General features: G+C 44.0%; 1 protein-coding gene across 1 annotated transcript in view; it reads right to left on the bottom strand.

Annotated features, from left to right (window-relative positions):
- SLCO4A1 (solute carrier organic anion transporter family member 4A1) overlaps nucleotides 1-13,869 on the bottom strand; it is a 64,775-nt gene that overhangs the window by 26,227 nt on the left and 24,679 nt on the right. Inside the window, exon 2 of the mRNA XM_035124310.3 lies at nucleotides 2,028-3,017. Within this exon, the coding sequence (XP_034980201.2) occupies nucleotides 2,028-2,847 (820 nt within the window). The 5' untranslated portion in view covers nucleotides 2,848-3,017. The remainder of the gene's footprint in view (nucleotides 1-2,027; nucleotides 3,018-13,869) is intronic.

Below are 13,869 nucleotides of genomic sequence, written 5' to 3'. Positions count from 1 at the left end.
GAAATGGGTGATTGACTGACTGATAGCTGTTGATGACCGCAAACGACTGCAAATGGTTTTGCATGAAAAAGCAAGGGTTGAGATGGCTGAAGATCGCTTATCATGTATAATGAGATAAAAATCCGATATCTCTGTTCAAACCAGGTCCCTCCATGGTTTTGAGCTTGGTGATAAGTTGCAATTCAGCAACTTCTCTTTCCAGTCTATTTCTGAAATTCTTTTGTAGTAAGACAGCTACTTTGAGGTCTTGTATAGAATGTCCTGGGAGATTGAAGTGTTCTCCTACTGGTTTTTCTGTCTTCTGGTTCCTGATGTCAGATTTATGTCCATTTATCCTTTGGCGTAGGGTTTGGCCTGTTTGTCCAATATAGAGAGCTGAAGGGCACTGTTGGCATTTGATGGCATACACAATGTTAGAAGATGAGCAATTAAATAGTCCTGAGATGGTATGTTGGATGTTGTTGGGGCCAGTAATGGTGTTGTCTGGGTGTATGTGGCAGCAAAGTTGGCATCTGGGTTTATTGCAGATTTATTGGTACCAGAGCCTGCAATAAACCCAGATGCCAACTTTGCTGCCACATACACCCAGACAACACCATTACTGGCCCCAACAACATCCAACATACCATCTCAGGACTATTTAATTGCTCATCTTCTAACATTGTGTATGCCATCAAATGCCAACAGTGCCCTTCAGCTCTCTATATTGGACAAACAGGCCAAACCCTACGCCAAAGGATAAATGGACATAAATCTGACATCAGGAACCAGAAGACAGAAAAACCAGTAGGAGAACACTTCAATCTCCCAGGACATTCTATACAAGACCTCAAAGTAGCTGTCTTACTACAAAAGAATTTCAGAAATAGACTGGAAAGAGAAGTTGCTGAATTGCAACTTATCACCAAGCTCAAAACCATGGAGGGACCTGGTTTGAACAGAGATATCGGATTTTTATCTCATTATACATGATAAGCGATCTTCAGCCATCTCAACCCTTGCTTTTTCATGCAAAACCATTTGCAGTCGTTTGCGGTCATCAACAGCTATCAGTCAGTCAATCACCCATTTCCACCACCCTTCTGAGTGATCCCCCCTCCCCATCCCCACCCCTCCCCACCCCTTCTCTACATAAGTGCCTGGAAACTTCCATTTCACTGTATCTGAAGAAGTGTGCATGCACACGAAAGCTCATACCAAAATAAAAACTTAGTTGGTCTTTAAGGTGCTACTGAAGGAATTTTTTTTATTTTACTTCGATCCAGACCAACACGGCTACCTACCTGCTTCCTTTTGTGTGTACTATAATTCATTGAGATGGGCTGGGGAAGAGCATTGTGTGACAATGCTGCAGGGATCAGGCTTGCCTTGTGGCGCTAAGGACGGAGTCTGCTAGAGAGCTGGTGCTCTTGCACGAGGAAGCAATATAAGGAAGGATAAATAATAACTAATATCCTACCCTCCAAATCCACCCAACAGGGCAGGTGTGTGGGAAAGAGAAAGCAACACCAACATGCCCTCCATGACTTGATGTCAGGGACCGTGCAGAGGAGGGCTGTACTGAGGAGGAATGGTGGGAGCTTCCCCCTCCCCTGCTCCTGAATCTTCCCAGGAGCAGGAGGGCAGTATAGATTTGGAACAGTGGTTTGCAGAGGGGCACAGTCCAGAAGGCAGAAGCTGGGAAATACTGGATGGGGAACAGCTAGCAGAAGAAACACTGGGAGAGAGAGGCTTAACAGATTCACTGTCTCTGGAAAACATTCATCCCCAAGGTCAAGAAGAGCTGAGAAAGTGGCAGAAAAGAAAGGACACAAATCACAGAGGGGACAAGCTCAGATCATAAGAAGTAGCAGTGACATGGATTAATAGGGATGTAAAGGGGTGGTATTCTTAATTGGGAGATGGGTTCTTTGTTCTCTGGCTGTGATTATTAAAGTTTCTAACTGGTAAGAAGACTCCTTTTCCTTTGTTCTGCTTATCTACTGGAACAGAGGGAGGAAGCCGATTCCCTGAAGCCTGACACTTACCGATATACACAGGGGAATAGTTGGACTTGACATTTTCATCCAAATAGGTCACTCCAAGAGTGTATAATGGCGTTGCTCCGATCCCGTGTAGGAACTGTCCGAGCATGAAGACAAACCGGTAACTGGAGAGGCTGGAGGCGCTTTCTGTGCACCCCACACTCTGATTGGAGGAGCACATGCCAGTCTCCTCCGAGAAATGCACTTCGTATTGGCTGGTGGTGAACTGAGGCAGCGCAAAGATGACCGACCCAATGCCCATGATCAACACCCCCCACCCGAGCCACCGTGGTTTATGCCCGTTCCCCCCAAAGTAACTGACAAACGTCAAGCACACACAGGCGGCAATGTCGTAAGAGCTGGCGATCAGCCCGCTCTCGTAGCTCCGGAGATCAAACCGCCGCTCTATGGAGGTGATGACTGTATTAATGAAGCCGTTCACAGTCATCCCCTGGAGGAAAGAAGCCACGCAAAGGAAGAACAAGACCCCCTTGGGCGTGTTGAAGAATTGTAAACAACTCGGCGTGAAGGCTCCCCATCCGCACACCAGCACTTCCCCTTCTGAGGAGACGTATTTAATGCCTTTGCTGAACTGGCTCTTGTTTTCAGGCCCCTCGTCACAGAGGGGTTTAATGCAGGAGTCCGAAGGGCTGTTTGCGCTGGAGTATAAAGTGCCATTGCTCTCGGAAGTGTTGCAAGATTCCTTGGGACCGGTCGTATCAAAAGTAAGGCTGTTCTCCTCTGGGTTGGACGGGCTGGAGAAAATGAGTTTCTGGGTAAAGTTGAAGCCATTTTCTCCTGCCAAGTTGTGAGGCATTGCCATCAAAGAGGAGCCAAGAGGTGTGTTGTGCTTTTGTCTTTTTTCTCCCTTCCCCAGACTGGCTTGTGTTCTTCTAACAGCGGGTGGAGGTCTCGGCTTCCAGAAGGGGAGAATTTGCTATAAGTGCACCAACGAGTATGCAGGCAGTGCTGAGACCCTGAAACCACTTCATTCTGGAAAGAGATAACCAGATGAAATGAGGAGGTGGATTTTATATATATATAATCAAATTACATTTTTATCCTGATTTTCCTCCATGAAGCAACACTCCCAACCATGGATTTTATCTTTTTTTAAAAAAATAAAAATAAATAATGAGTAAATTAAAATATATTGATATAAACACATACAATATATAGTAAAAGTAATAAGTGTAACCAATAAAAATGCACGTAGAAATAGAAATATTATAAAATTGAAATGTAGACACAATGGCAGTGCAAGACAGGAGTGCCTGGCGTGCTATGGTCCATGGGGTCACGAAAAGTCGGACACGACTAAACGACTAAACAACAACAGACACAATGGGGCAGAAAACCTAAAAGCAACTGAGAATCTTTACACAGTATGTGACTGTCCCAAGGTCACCTAGCGAGTGACCACCAACTTGGGTGGCTGTAAGAAAGAGCTACACAAATTCATGGAGGATAAGGCTGACAATGCCTACTAGCTATGTTGGTTATTGCCCTGCCTCCTGGCTGTATTGCCTCTGAATGCCAGCTGCAGGAAAGCACTGGTGGGGTTGTGCTGAGGTCCTCATCGCTGGCTTTCCCATGGACATCTAGTCAGCTATTGTGATTTAGTTGAGATTCCTGCATTGCAGAGGGTTGGGCCATGTGACTCGTGGGGGCCCTTCCAAATCTACAATTATGTGATTCTATGTGCTTCTCACAGGTCAGGCCATGGTGTGGTTGCACTTTTAGCCCCAGACATTGCACCTACTTCCTGCAACAACAAATTTAACCGATCCAACTCAATGGTGCAACATTGGAAAGTGTCAATCACTTCTCCTACCTGGGGAGTTATCTTTCCACAAGGGCCAACATTGATGCCGAAATCCAGTATCACTTGAGCTCTGCGAGCACAGCTTTCTCCCTATTGAAGTGCAGGGTGTTTGAGGACCAGGAAATTCACAGGGAAACAAAAATGCTTGTTTACAAAGCTATTGTACTACCAACCTTATTGTATGCTTGTGAAACATGGACCACTTAAAACCCCAACTCCTCAAAAGATTCCATCAACGGTGTCTCCGAAATAATTTAAGCATCACTTGGGAAGACAGGCAAAATAATGCCAGTGTACTGGAAGAAGCAAAGATCACCAGTGTCAAAGCAATGATTATTCAACATCAACTTTGTTGGACTGGTCATGTTGTGCAGATGCCTGATGATCGTCTTCCAAACCAACTACTCTATTCTGAACTTAAAAATGGAAAGCATAATGCTGGTGGTCAACGAAAGAGATTTAAAGAATCTCTCAAGGTAAATCTAAAACAATGTACAGTGGTGCCTCGCAAGACAAATTTAATTCGTTCCAGGACTCAATTCGTCCTACGAAAAATTTGTCTTGCGAGTCGCGGTTTCCCATAGGAATGCATTGAAACTTAATCAATGCATTCCTATGGGCTCCGGGGAACTGGTGGCATGGGACAGGGCTTTGGAGAAGGCGCAGCACTTCTCCGAAGCCCCGTCTGATGCCGGCTGTGTGTGGTGAGGTGGCGGGGGGGGGAGTGCTTCTTCCCTCCTGTTTCCCCCGGCATCGTTGTGGTGGCTGCCCCCACCTTTCTTCTCCTTGGCTTGGGGAAGACAGACGGGGGCAGCCACCGCACCACCGCACACACAGCAGGACACCCGGGAGTGCCTTCTCCGAAGCCCCGCCCCATGCCCCGCCCCAAGCCAAGGAGAAGAAAGGTGGGGGCAGCCACCACACCACCGCGCTTCAGCTCCGTCCCCCCGGCAAAGGAAGATCAGCTGTCAGCTTCCCGCACTGACAGCTGATCTCCCTTTGCCGCTTCGTCTTGTGAATGCCTCGCGCAACGCAAAACTCTTTCGTCTTGCGAGTTTTTCGTTGTGTGAGGCATTCGTCTTGCAAGGTACCACTGTAGTATAAACACCGACAACTGGGAAACACTGGCCTGCGAGAGCTCCAATTGGAGAACAGCCTTTACCAAAGGTGCCATGGTCTTTGAAGACACTCCAACTCAGGACAAAAGGAAGAAAGGTGCTAAGAGGAAGGCACATTTGGCAAACCCTCACCATGATCAACTCCTGCCCAGAAACCCATGTCCCCACTGTGGAAGGACGTGTGGATCCAGAATTGGCCTCCACATTCACTCATGGACTCACTGTTAAGTAAGACCGTGTTCATGGAAGACAATCTTACTCAGCTACAAGTGATTGTCAAATAAGAAGAAGAAGAAGCAATTTCAAGCCACTTTCTGCAACAGCTGGACACTGCACATGGTTTCTATGCAGACCATGGATGTTCTCACTGTGTAGAGGTGCTACACATGAGTAGGATCTGAACCACTAGGATTTCTTTATAGCCAACTGTGCACAGTACATGGTTATAGTAGGAAGCAGATAGGATGTCACACATTACCGGCTGATGAAAAGTAGGGCTGGTTATGCAACTAGTTCATATTTAGGATAATTTAATTAAGGATGTTTCTCTATTTCTCCTTTGAAACAGGTCAAGTTAATCCTATGGGGACACTTGTAATACAAGGACATTATCAGGAGAAGCAGATGGTGACAGCAGTCACGAAATTAAAAGACGACTGCTTCTTGGGAGAAAAGCAATGACAAACCTAGACAACATCTTAAAAAGCAGAAACATCACCTTGCCTACAAAGGTCCGTATAGTTAAAACTATGGTTTTCCCAGTAGTGATGTATGGAAGTGAGAGCTGGACCATAAAGAAGGCTGATCACCGAAGAATTGATGCTTTTGAATTATGGTGCTGGAGGAGACTCTTGAGAGTCCCATGGACTGCAAGAAGATCAAACCTATCCATTCTGAAGGAGATCAGCCCTGAGTGCTCACTGGAAGGGCAGACCATGAAGCTGAGGCTCCAATACTTTGGCCACCTCATGAGAAGAGAAGACTCCCTGGAAAAGACCCTGATGTTGGGAAAGATGGAGGGCACTAGGAGAAGGGGACGACAGAGGATGAGATGGTTGGACAGTGTTCTCAAAGCTACGAACATGAGTTTGACCAAACTGCGGGAGGCAGTGCAAGACATGAGTGCCTGGCGTGCTCTGGTCCATGGGGTCACGAAGAGTCGGACACGACTAAACGACAAAACAACAACAACAACAACAACAACAACAACAACAACAACATCAGGAGAAGCAATACTTCCCCCGCAAAAAGGATAAAGATGAAAGAAATGTGAGGGGGGGGGCGAACAATGTTTTAGAAGAGAAACCCAGATGGAATTCATGCATTCCATGGATATGTTATTTTTGAAAAAAAGAGTGATATATAATGGATCACTTTCCTGGGTTTTTAAGCTGTCTTCAGAATAGAAAAGGTTCCTTTTGTGGAATGTTCTGTTTGTTAATAAATAGGTTTACGCTCTGTCCCATCTCAAAGCCACGGTCAGGGCAAGACTGGGGTACGAATATATTTTGCAGTAATTTGCATGACTTTATTAAAACACTGCTTAAAATTTTGAAGAAATGCCACACTTTCTAACTCATTAGGAAGACAGGAAGCTGTCTTGCATTAGTCAGAGTAGACAACAGTGTGCTAAATGGTCCAATGGAATGGAATGACTTGGTAGAAGGCAGCTACCTCTGTTTATGCACCGGAGTCAGACCATCTGATTGGTCCATCTCGCTCAGGATTGTCTACACCGAATGGCAACAGCTCTCCAGAGTTTCAGACAGAAGTCTCTCCCGAACCTACCTGGGGATGTGAGAGACTGAACCTGGGACCTTCTCCCTACAAAGCAGGAATTCTAACGCTGAGCCACAACTCTTCCCCTAAGATGCCTTTAGATGATGTTGCTTTCAGTCCACATATAAGCACAGACAGCATTACCTATGTAGTCCACAGAAATGGTTTGGGGTGCACAATTTCCTTTGCAATGGAGATGGAAATTAGTGCCACCAGATAAATGGCCTCCGCCCTGTATACCTGAAGAAGCGTCTCCATCTCCATTGTCCAACCCAGTTACTGACTCCAGGGCCTCCAGTTCCCTCACTGTGAGATGTGAAGCCACGGGGAACCAGACAGAGGGCTTTCTCTGTAGTGGCGCCTGCCCTGTGGGACACCCTCCCATCAGATGTCAAACAGATAAGCAATGATTTGATTTTTAGAAGGCATCTGAAGGCAGATCTGTTCATGGGAGTTTTTAATTGTTGATTCTAGATTCAGGTAGGTAGCCATGTTGGTCTGATGCAATTGAAATAAAAAAATAAAAAATGATTGTCCTGTGGCACCTTAGAGACCAACTAAGTTTGTTCTGGGTATAAGCTTTCATATGCATGCACACTTCTTCTGTAACTGTATGATATTTAAGTTTCTATTTCAAAATACTAGACAAAATACTAGCATCCTTGCCCTCCACCATGTTAGTAAAGTGAACCGCCCTAAGACCTGCAGCTATAGGGCAGTTTAATAATAATAATAATAATAATAATAATAATAATAATAATAATAATAATAATGTTGCTCTTGAAACATCTCTCAAGATTGAATTTAGTCTTTCAAAACACCTTGAAGAATTTCAAAAGGAGGCCAAACATAAGGTTTCTGATGCTGCAACCGTTGGGTTCTGCTACAACAGCAGGATTTCAAATTACACTCTTCCTCTTCCTCCTCCTCCTCCTTCTCTGGGTACCCCAAAATCAGCTCCAGAGGGTCTCCCAACCAGTAGTAATTGACAGGAGAGGGAAGTCTCAACCCGGTCTGCTCCTGTACCTTTTAACAGTAGTCTGATTCTGCAGAAATTAGCAAATGGGGTTTTTTCCTGGCATGGAAACAATGCATCATCAATTGTTTATGTCTCCAGATAAGACTGCTGTTTATAAGGCACCTATGTGGTCTCCTATTTTTATTTTTATTTTAAGCTGGTAACTAACTCTCACACAGCAAACTTTACTCTCTTCCTTTCCTCAAACATTGTGAGAAGATTATAAGGGTCATGTGCATCAGGCAAGCCATTAAAAGAGGGATAGCCACACTCTTTGGACCTGTCGGCATATTTGGATTTTTGAGTGAGTGAGCACCGTTGCCTCTGATCACTTTTTTACCCCACCCCACACTGAGAGACGAAAAGACAGAAAGTGTGTGTGTATGCATATGCCAAGGAAACTGGGTAAAAGTCAGATCCAGCACAATTAATCTGAGCCTTGAAAATAATATTATACTGAAAGAGGGTAGCGGGGCGGAGAGAGAGAGAGAGCATCACTTTTCCAATTTCTTCATTTGGTTCTAGACATTTTTCAAAGATGAAAAGCTAACCACTATAACTGCCTCACTGACCAAGGAGGCAGTGAGTAGGGTTGTCGTGGGTACTGGTCCCTCATTAGAAGTCCCTGCTTTAGACTTACGTAGCAGCTTAAAGATGAGTGCAATGTGGGGGCAGAAACTGGCAACATTGAAAACCCAATAAATATTAATTTTAAAAACCCCACAACTTGTCCCCTAACCCCACTGGCCTTGGAAGCAGCGGTTTAAGAAGCGCTCCGACAAAGCTTTTCATCAGAGATTATCATTTTAATCAGCATCACAAGTCACAGGGCCAATTAAAAGCCCTCCCTGAAAACTCTGCTGCAACTACTCTGCGCGATGAATGTTATGAGTTAGCTGCCAAATGGCATGTAAAATAATCCTATTTCCCAAGGCATTTCTCAGTGGTAGGTAATCTTCTCTTTCACTCTCGCTGGCTTTGTGACTTTGATAAGGAATTACTATAGCAAATGAGATCCGCTCTTATCTTGTGTTTTCTCATAGCCGGGAGAGGCTTACGCCCTGTAAAGTGAAATTAATTGCCGTCGGTGGATGATGTGGCAGAATATGATGGGAGGCCTTGAATATGAGGAGGAGGAGGAGAAAAGTGAGGTGTAGAATCACCTGCAGAAGCATCAGAGAAATTAACTCAAGATTTGTACATTTGCAGCGGTAACCATTGAAACTGTGGAACTATGGGGATGCTATGACATGGGAGCCTCGGCAGGTCTTTGAAAGGCCTTCAAGACTAAGACTCTTAACAGGCTCTTTCCCTGGCACCACCATGAATATTCTGTTCTCTGCCGCCTCTATATAATTTCACTTTCCTGCCAGCAGCTTTTGGCTATGCAACAGAGCACTGCATCCTCCCCCCTCAAGCCATCTCCCTGACCAACACTTTCTAGCTCCTTAACAGCTTTATGACATGTGGCCTATATCTAGCAATGGGTGGTGACCCTTCTCATAAGAACGTAAGAAGCTGCTTTATATTCAATCAAACCATCGGTCTCTTCAGCTCAATAATGTATCCATGGCGCCTCCATTGAAGGGCAGGTTTAGCCTGGAAAAGAAGAGACTGAGAGGAGATATTGATAGCCATCTTCAAATATCTGAAGGGCTCTCACAGGGAAGATGGGGCAAGCTTTTTTCTCCTGCTCTGGAAGGTAGGACTTGAAGCAATGGATTCAAGTGACAAGAAAGGAGATTCCGACTAAGCATCAGGAATAAACTTCTGACAGTAAGAGCTGTTTGACAGTAGAACGGTCTCCCTTGGGAGGTTGTGGGTTCTCCTTCCATGGAGGTTTTAAAGCAGAGGTTCTCCTTCCATGGAGGTTTTAAAGCAGAGGTTGGATGGCCATCTGCCATGGATGCTTTAGCACAATTCAAAGTGTTGGTGCTGACCTTTAAATCCCTAAGCGGCCTCGGTCCAGTATACCTGAAGGAGCGTCTCCACCCTCATCGTTCTGCCTGGACACTGAGGTCCAGTGCCGAGGGCCTTCTGGTGGTTCCCTCGTTGTGAGAAACCAAGTTACAGGGAATCAGGCAGACATCTGAAGGCAGCCCTGTTTAGGGAAGCTTTTAATGTTTAATAGATTGTTGTATTTTAATATTCTGTTGGCGGCCGCCCAGAGTGGGTGGGGAAACCCAGCCAGATGGGCGGGGTATAAATAATAAATTATTATTATTATTAGCTGAGATTCCTGCACTGCAGGGGGTTGGATTAGATGATCCTCGGGTCCCTTGCAACCCTGGAGAGTTATTAGTTCAACCAATGCCTGAGGACAATACAGATGGGCCAATGGCCTGATTTGTTATAAGGTGGCTTTCTAGGTTCCCATGATGCCAAGAGCTCAGTGAAAAAAGGTTGGAATCAAAATGTAATGAAAACACACGTAGTGACTGCATGACTTTTGATTAAATTTAGAGCGTAAGAACAGCCTGCTGGATCAGGCTCACAGCCCACCGAGTCCAGCATACTGTTCTCACCGTGACCAACCAGATGCCTATGGGAAACACGCCAGCAGGATTTGAGCACATGCGCATTCTCCCCACCTTCGGCTTCCTGTAACTAGTATTCAGAAGCATTCCTGCCTCCAGCTGTGGAGGCAGAGCACAGCCATCATGGAATCAACTCTAGGAACTGAAAAAGGCAGGTAACACCTGCTAGCTTGGATATTGCACGAATTGGGAGAGGGTGGGCCTCGGCCACAAGGCTACTTCTTTAATCTCTAAAGCCCTGCAATGTGCACTTGAGACCACAGAAAGGGGCGGCGGGGAGAGAGATGAGTCAGTTCCCAGTTCTGCTATTACGTTGCTCATTTTGGTAAGCCACACCTGAGTTTCAGTCAAGCAACCAAGTGGTTCAAAGTCTCATCTAAATTGATCTTTATTTTTCTTAGAGTCATAGAATCGTGGAGTTGGAAGGGACCAAAGGGTCATCTAGTCCAACCCTCTGCAATGGTGACCCCCTCTCTTCTTAGGAGAGTGGGTCACCAACCCTTTTTTTTGGTCCTTTTGGACACAATTCACAGACTAGAGAAATCGTTGCTGGCACCACACACACACACACACACACACACACACACACACACCACACAAACTGTTCCATGGGCTACAACAAAGTGCTGTTTTTGAGCCTGGTTTCAGAGCAGGGAGGGGCAGGGGTGTTTAATTTTTTGAATAGTCAAGTTATTTTAGAGCTGGTCTAATGTAAATACTGTCTGTTTAAGAGAAACAGGTGCCGGTGTTTCTGTTAATTGCTCACAGGCGTGGGCTCTGCTTCTTGTATATAAGGCTCTGCCAGAAAGCCTTCTGCATCTCTTAGTTAGATCTTTCAGTTTGATTCATCTCGTAGTAGATCACTCTCTCAGTTGTTCTCAGTTTAAGATATTCCTTAGTTGAATCTTAGTATGATTGCTTAGTTATAATGCTAGTTTGCTGTTAATTCTCGGGTAGTTTAATGGGAGTTATGTGGGAGTTTGTGGGAGGTTTGGAATGTGGGAGAAAACATTTATCTTTAGTTTAAAGTCTCTTTAGATTCAGTTTGTTTTTCAGTTAAAGAAACCCAACCGTTTGTATTTTCACCTGCATACTTTTACAAGTGTGCAGCTAGTAAGGGGTTTCATATAAGGGAAATAATACCCTACGTTCTTGGTGGTGTTTTCTTAGCCAGGTCAGCTTCTGACTGCGTATACTCCGTGTGAAGTGTACTTTAAAGGGCCACTGGAAACTGGGATATATGATTTAGATTAAGCAAGTTTCAATACCCAGTTATCTCCTATATTATTCTTATTATATATATAATTTTCCAATAAGGGGACCCAGGGGGGAAATGGTGGTATCCTTCCTTGTGTGTCCCTTTCTAGAAAAATGAATGGCAGAGAATGGGGGTGCCTCACTCAACTTTGGCTCTAGCCCTGCCCAGCTCCGATTCCTACACTGTCCAAACCCAATATGCAGCCCTTTCACTATGGCCCCGAAGGATGAAATCAATTTCTGTTACTCTCACTTTCTCATTCCCCCCCCCAATCCCAAACCCAGTTCTCCACATTTCTGCAGCCGTCTGTGTTCCTCACACCCATCCTCAAGTTTTAGGGCAATTTTCTCCCAATATTCATTTTTTAATGCAGTTTTGACAAATACAAACATTTTTGAAGAGCTTATTTTCAGGAATGCATGCATTTTTTTTAATGCAGACTTCCTGCTAAAAAATTTTGAATACGCCGTTTGGTTGGCTAACTTGCATTGAAAAATTCAGAAAAGCACGAATTTTGAAGGTTGGTTGTGTTTTGGTTTTCCATATGGGTTTGAAAAGTGTAAATTAGTTTCTCGTTAAAATGCAAAAAAATAATAATCACATTTCTTCCCTGTCCTTAGCTGGAATGTGTCCTTGAACTGTGCTAATAATGCCCCTTACTTGCTTAAATGGAGAGATATGCATGTAGGAAATCTCACTTTTTCAGACCTGGACAGAACCCTACTGTACAAAAATAAGAACCATTACCCATAATTATCTGTATATTTTGAACAGATCTTTTAAATTACTATAAAGTTTTAATTCTGTAAATATTTAATTGTTTTAAATGATATTTTTAGATGTTCCTGTTTTAGTTGTAAGCCGCCTTCAGTTCTTGTCAATAATAATAAAAAAGGACAGGATATAAATATATTATTATTATTATTATTATTATTATTATTATTATATTTGTTGCTCCACCAGCAAATTAACATGTGGCCCCCAAAGGCTGCCCACTTGGGTAATGTGGCCCTTTGAGCCAAAAGAAATTACAGTGGCACTTCGCAAGACGAATGCCCTGCAAGATGAATTTTTCGCAAGATGAATGCATTTTGTGATCTGGTGGTGATCTGTTGGTGACTTGCAGGACGAATTCGTTTTGCAAAAAAATCGTCTTGCGAATCATGGTTTCCCATAGGAATGCATTGAAATTTAATTAATGTGTTCCTATGGGCAAAAAAAGAAATTTCAGTGCATTCCTATGGGAAACCGCGATTCGCAAGACGCATTTTTCGCAAAACAAATTAGAATCATAGAATCATAGGGTTGGGAGAGACCACAAGGGCCATCCAGTCCAACCCCCTGCCAAGCAGGAAACACCATCAAAGCAGTCTTGACATATGCCTGTCAAGCCTCTGCTTAAAGACCTCCAAAGAAGGAGACTCCACCACACTCCTTGGTAGCAAATTCCACTACCCAAACAGCTCTTACTGTCAGGAAGTTCTTCCTAATGTTTAGGTGGAATCTTCTTTCTTGTAGTTTGAATCCATTGCTCCGTGTCCGCTTCTCTGGAGCAGCAGAAAACAACCTTTCTCCCTCCTCTATATGACATCCTTTGATATATTTGAACATGGCTATCATATCACCCCTTAACCTTCTCTTGACTCGTGGCACCACTGTACTCACTCTTGGGTCCTCTCTGCAATTCAGTTTTGTATCAGAATAAAAACAAGTTACAGAAAAATAAAATTAACTTGGGACACCTTTTTGGACAAGCAAAAGATTTTTTTCAGCTGAGAAAGTTGATCAATTAACAGTATAGATTTAATGGAATAAAATAAAATAAAAACTTTGGACATTGTCCCTGCAATCCTACATATGGCTTTCTCAAAGAAAGTCCCTTTGAGACTTTTGAGGGTTTATTGAGGGTTTATTCCTAGCTAAGTAAGGCTGCAGCCCAAGTCATTTCCTTGAAAGCTGATTTCGTTTTGTTGGATGTTCTCAGAGAACTGCTTCTTCAAGGTAGTGTTGAGCCTGCTATTTTTGGACATGCTCACGATGAACCTGAGCGAGACCAGTGAGAATATACAGCCTGTTCTTGCTGAATCAAGGGCTGTGATTTGATTTGGCAGAGTCATTAGAAGCCATTAGTGCTTTGGAGCAACTAATGCACTTTTGCTGGAAGAATTAAAGTTTATTAGCAATTTTGCTGGGACTGGAGATGCCATGGAGGATATGAAAAGAAGAAGTAAAAGAAAAAGGACCCACTTCTGGTTTGAGTAACAGGCTGCAATCTTATGCACAGTTACCAGGAAGTAAGTTTCGTTACCA

The sequence above is a fragment of the Zootoca vivipara genome, chromosome 7 (assembly GCF_965207765.1).
Source record: "Zootoca vivipara chromosome 7, rZooViv2.hap1.1, whole genome shotgun sequence".
Taxonomy (NCBI): Eukaryota; Metazoa; Chordata; class Lepidosauria; order Squamata; family Lacertidae; genus Zootoca; species Zootoca vivipara.
This window is presented reverse-complemented; position numbering and strand designations above follow the sequence as displayed.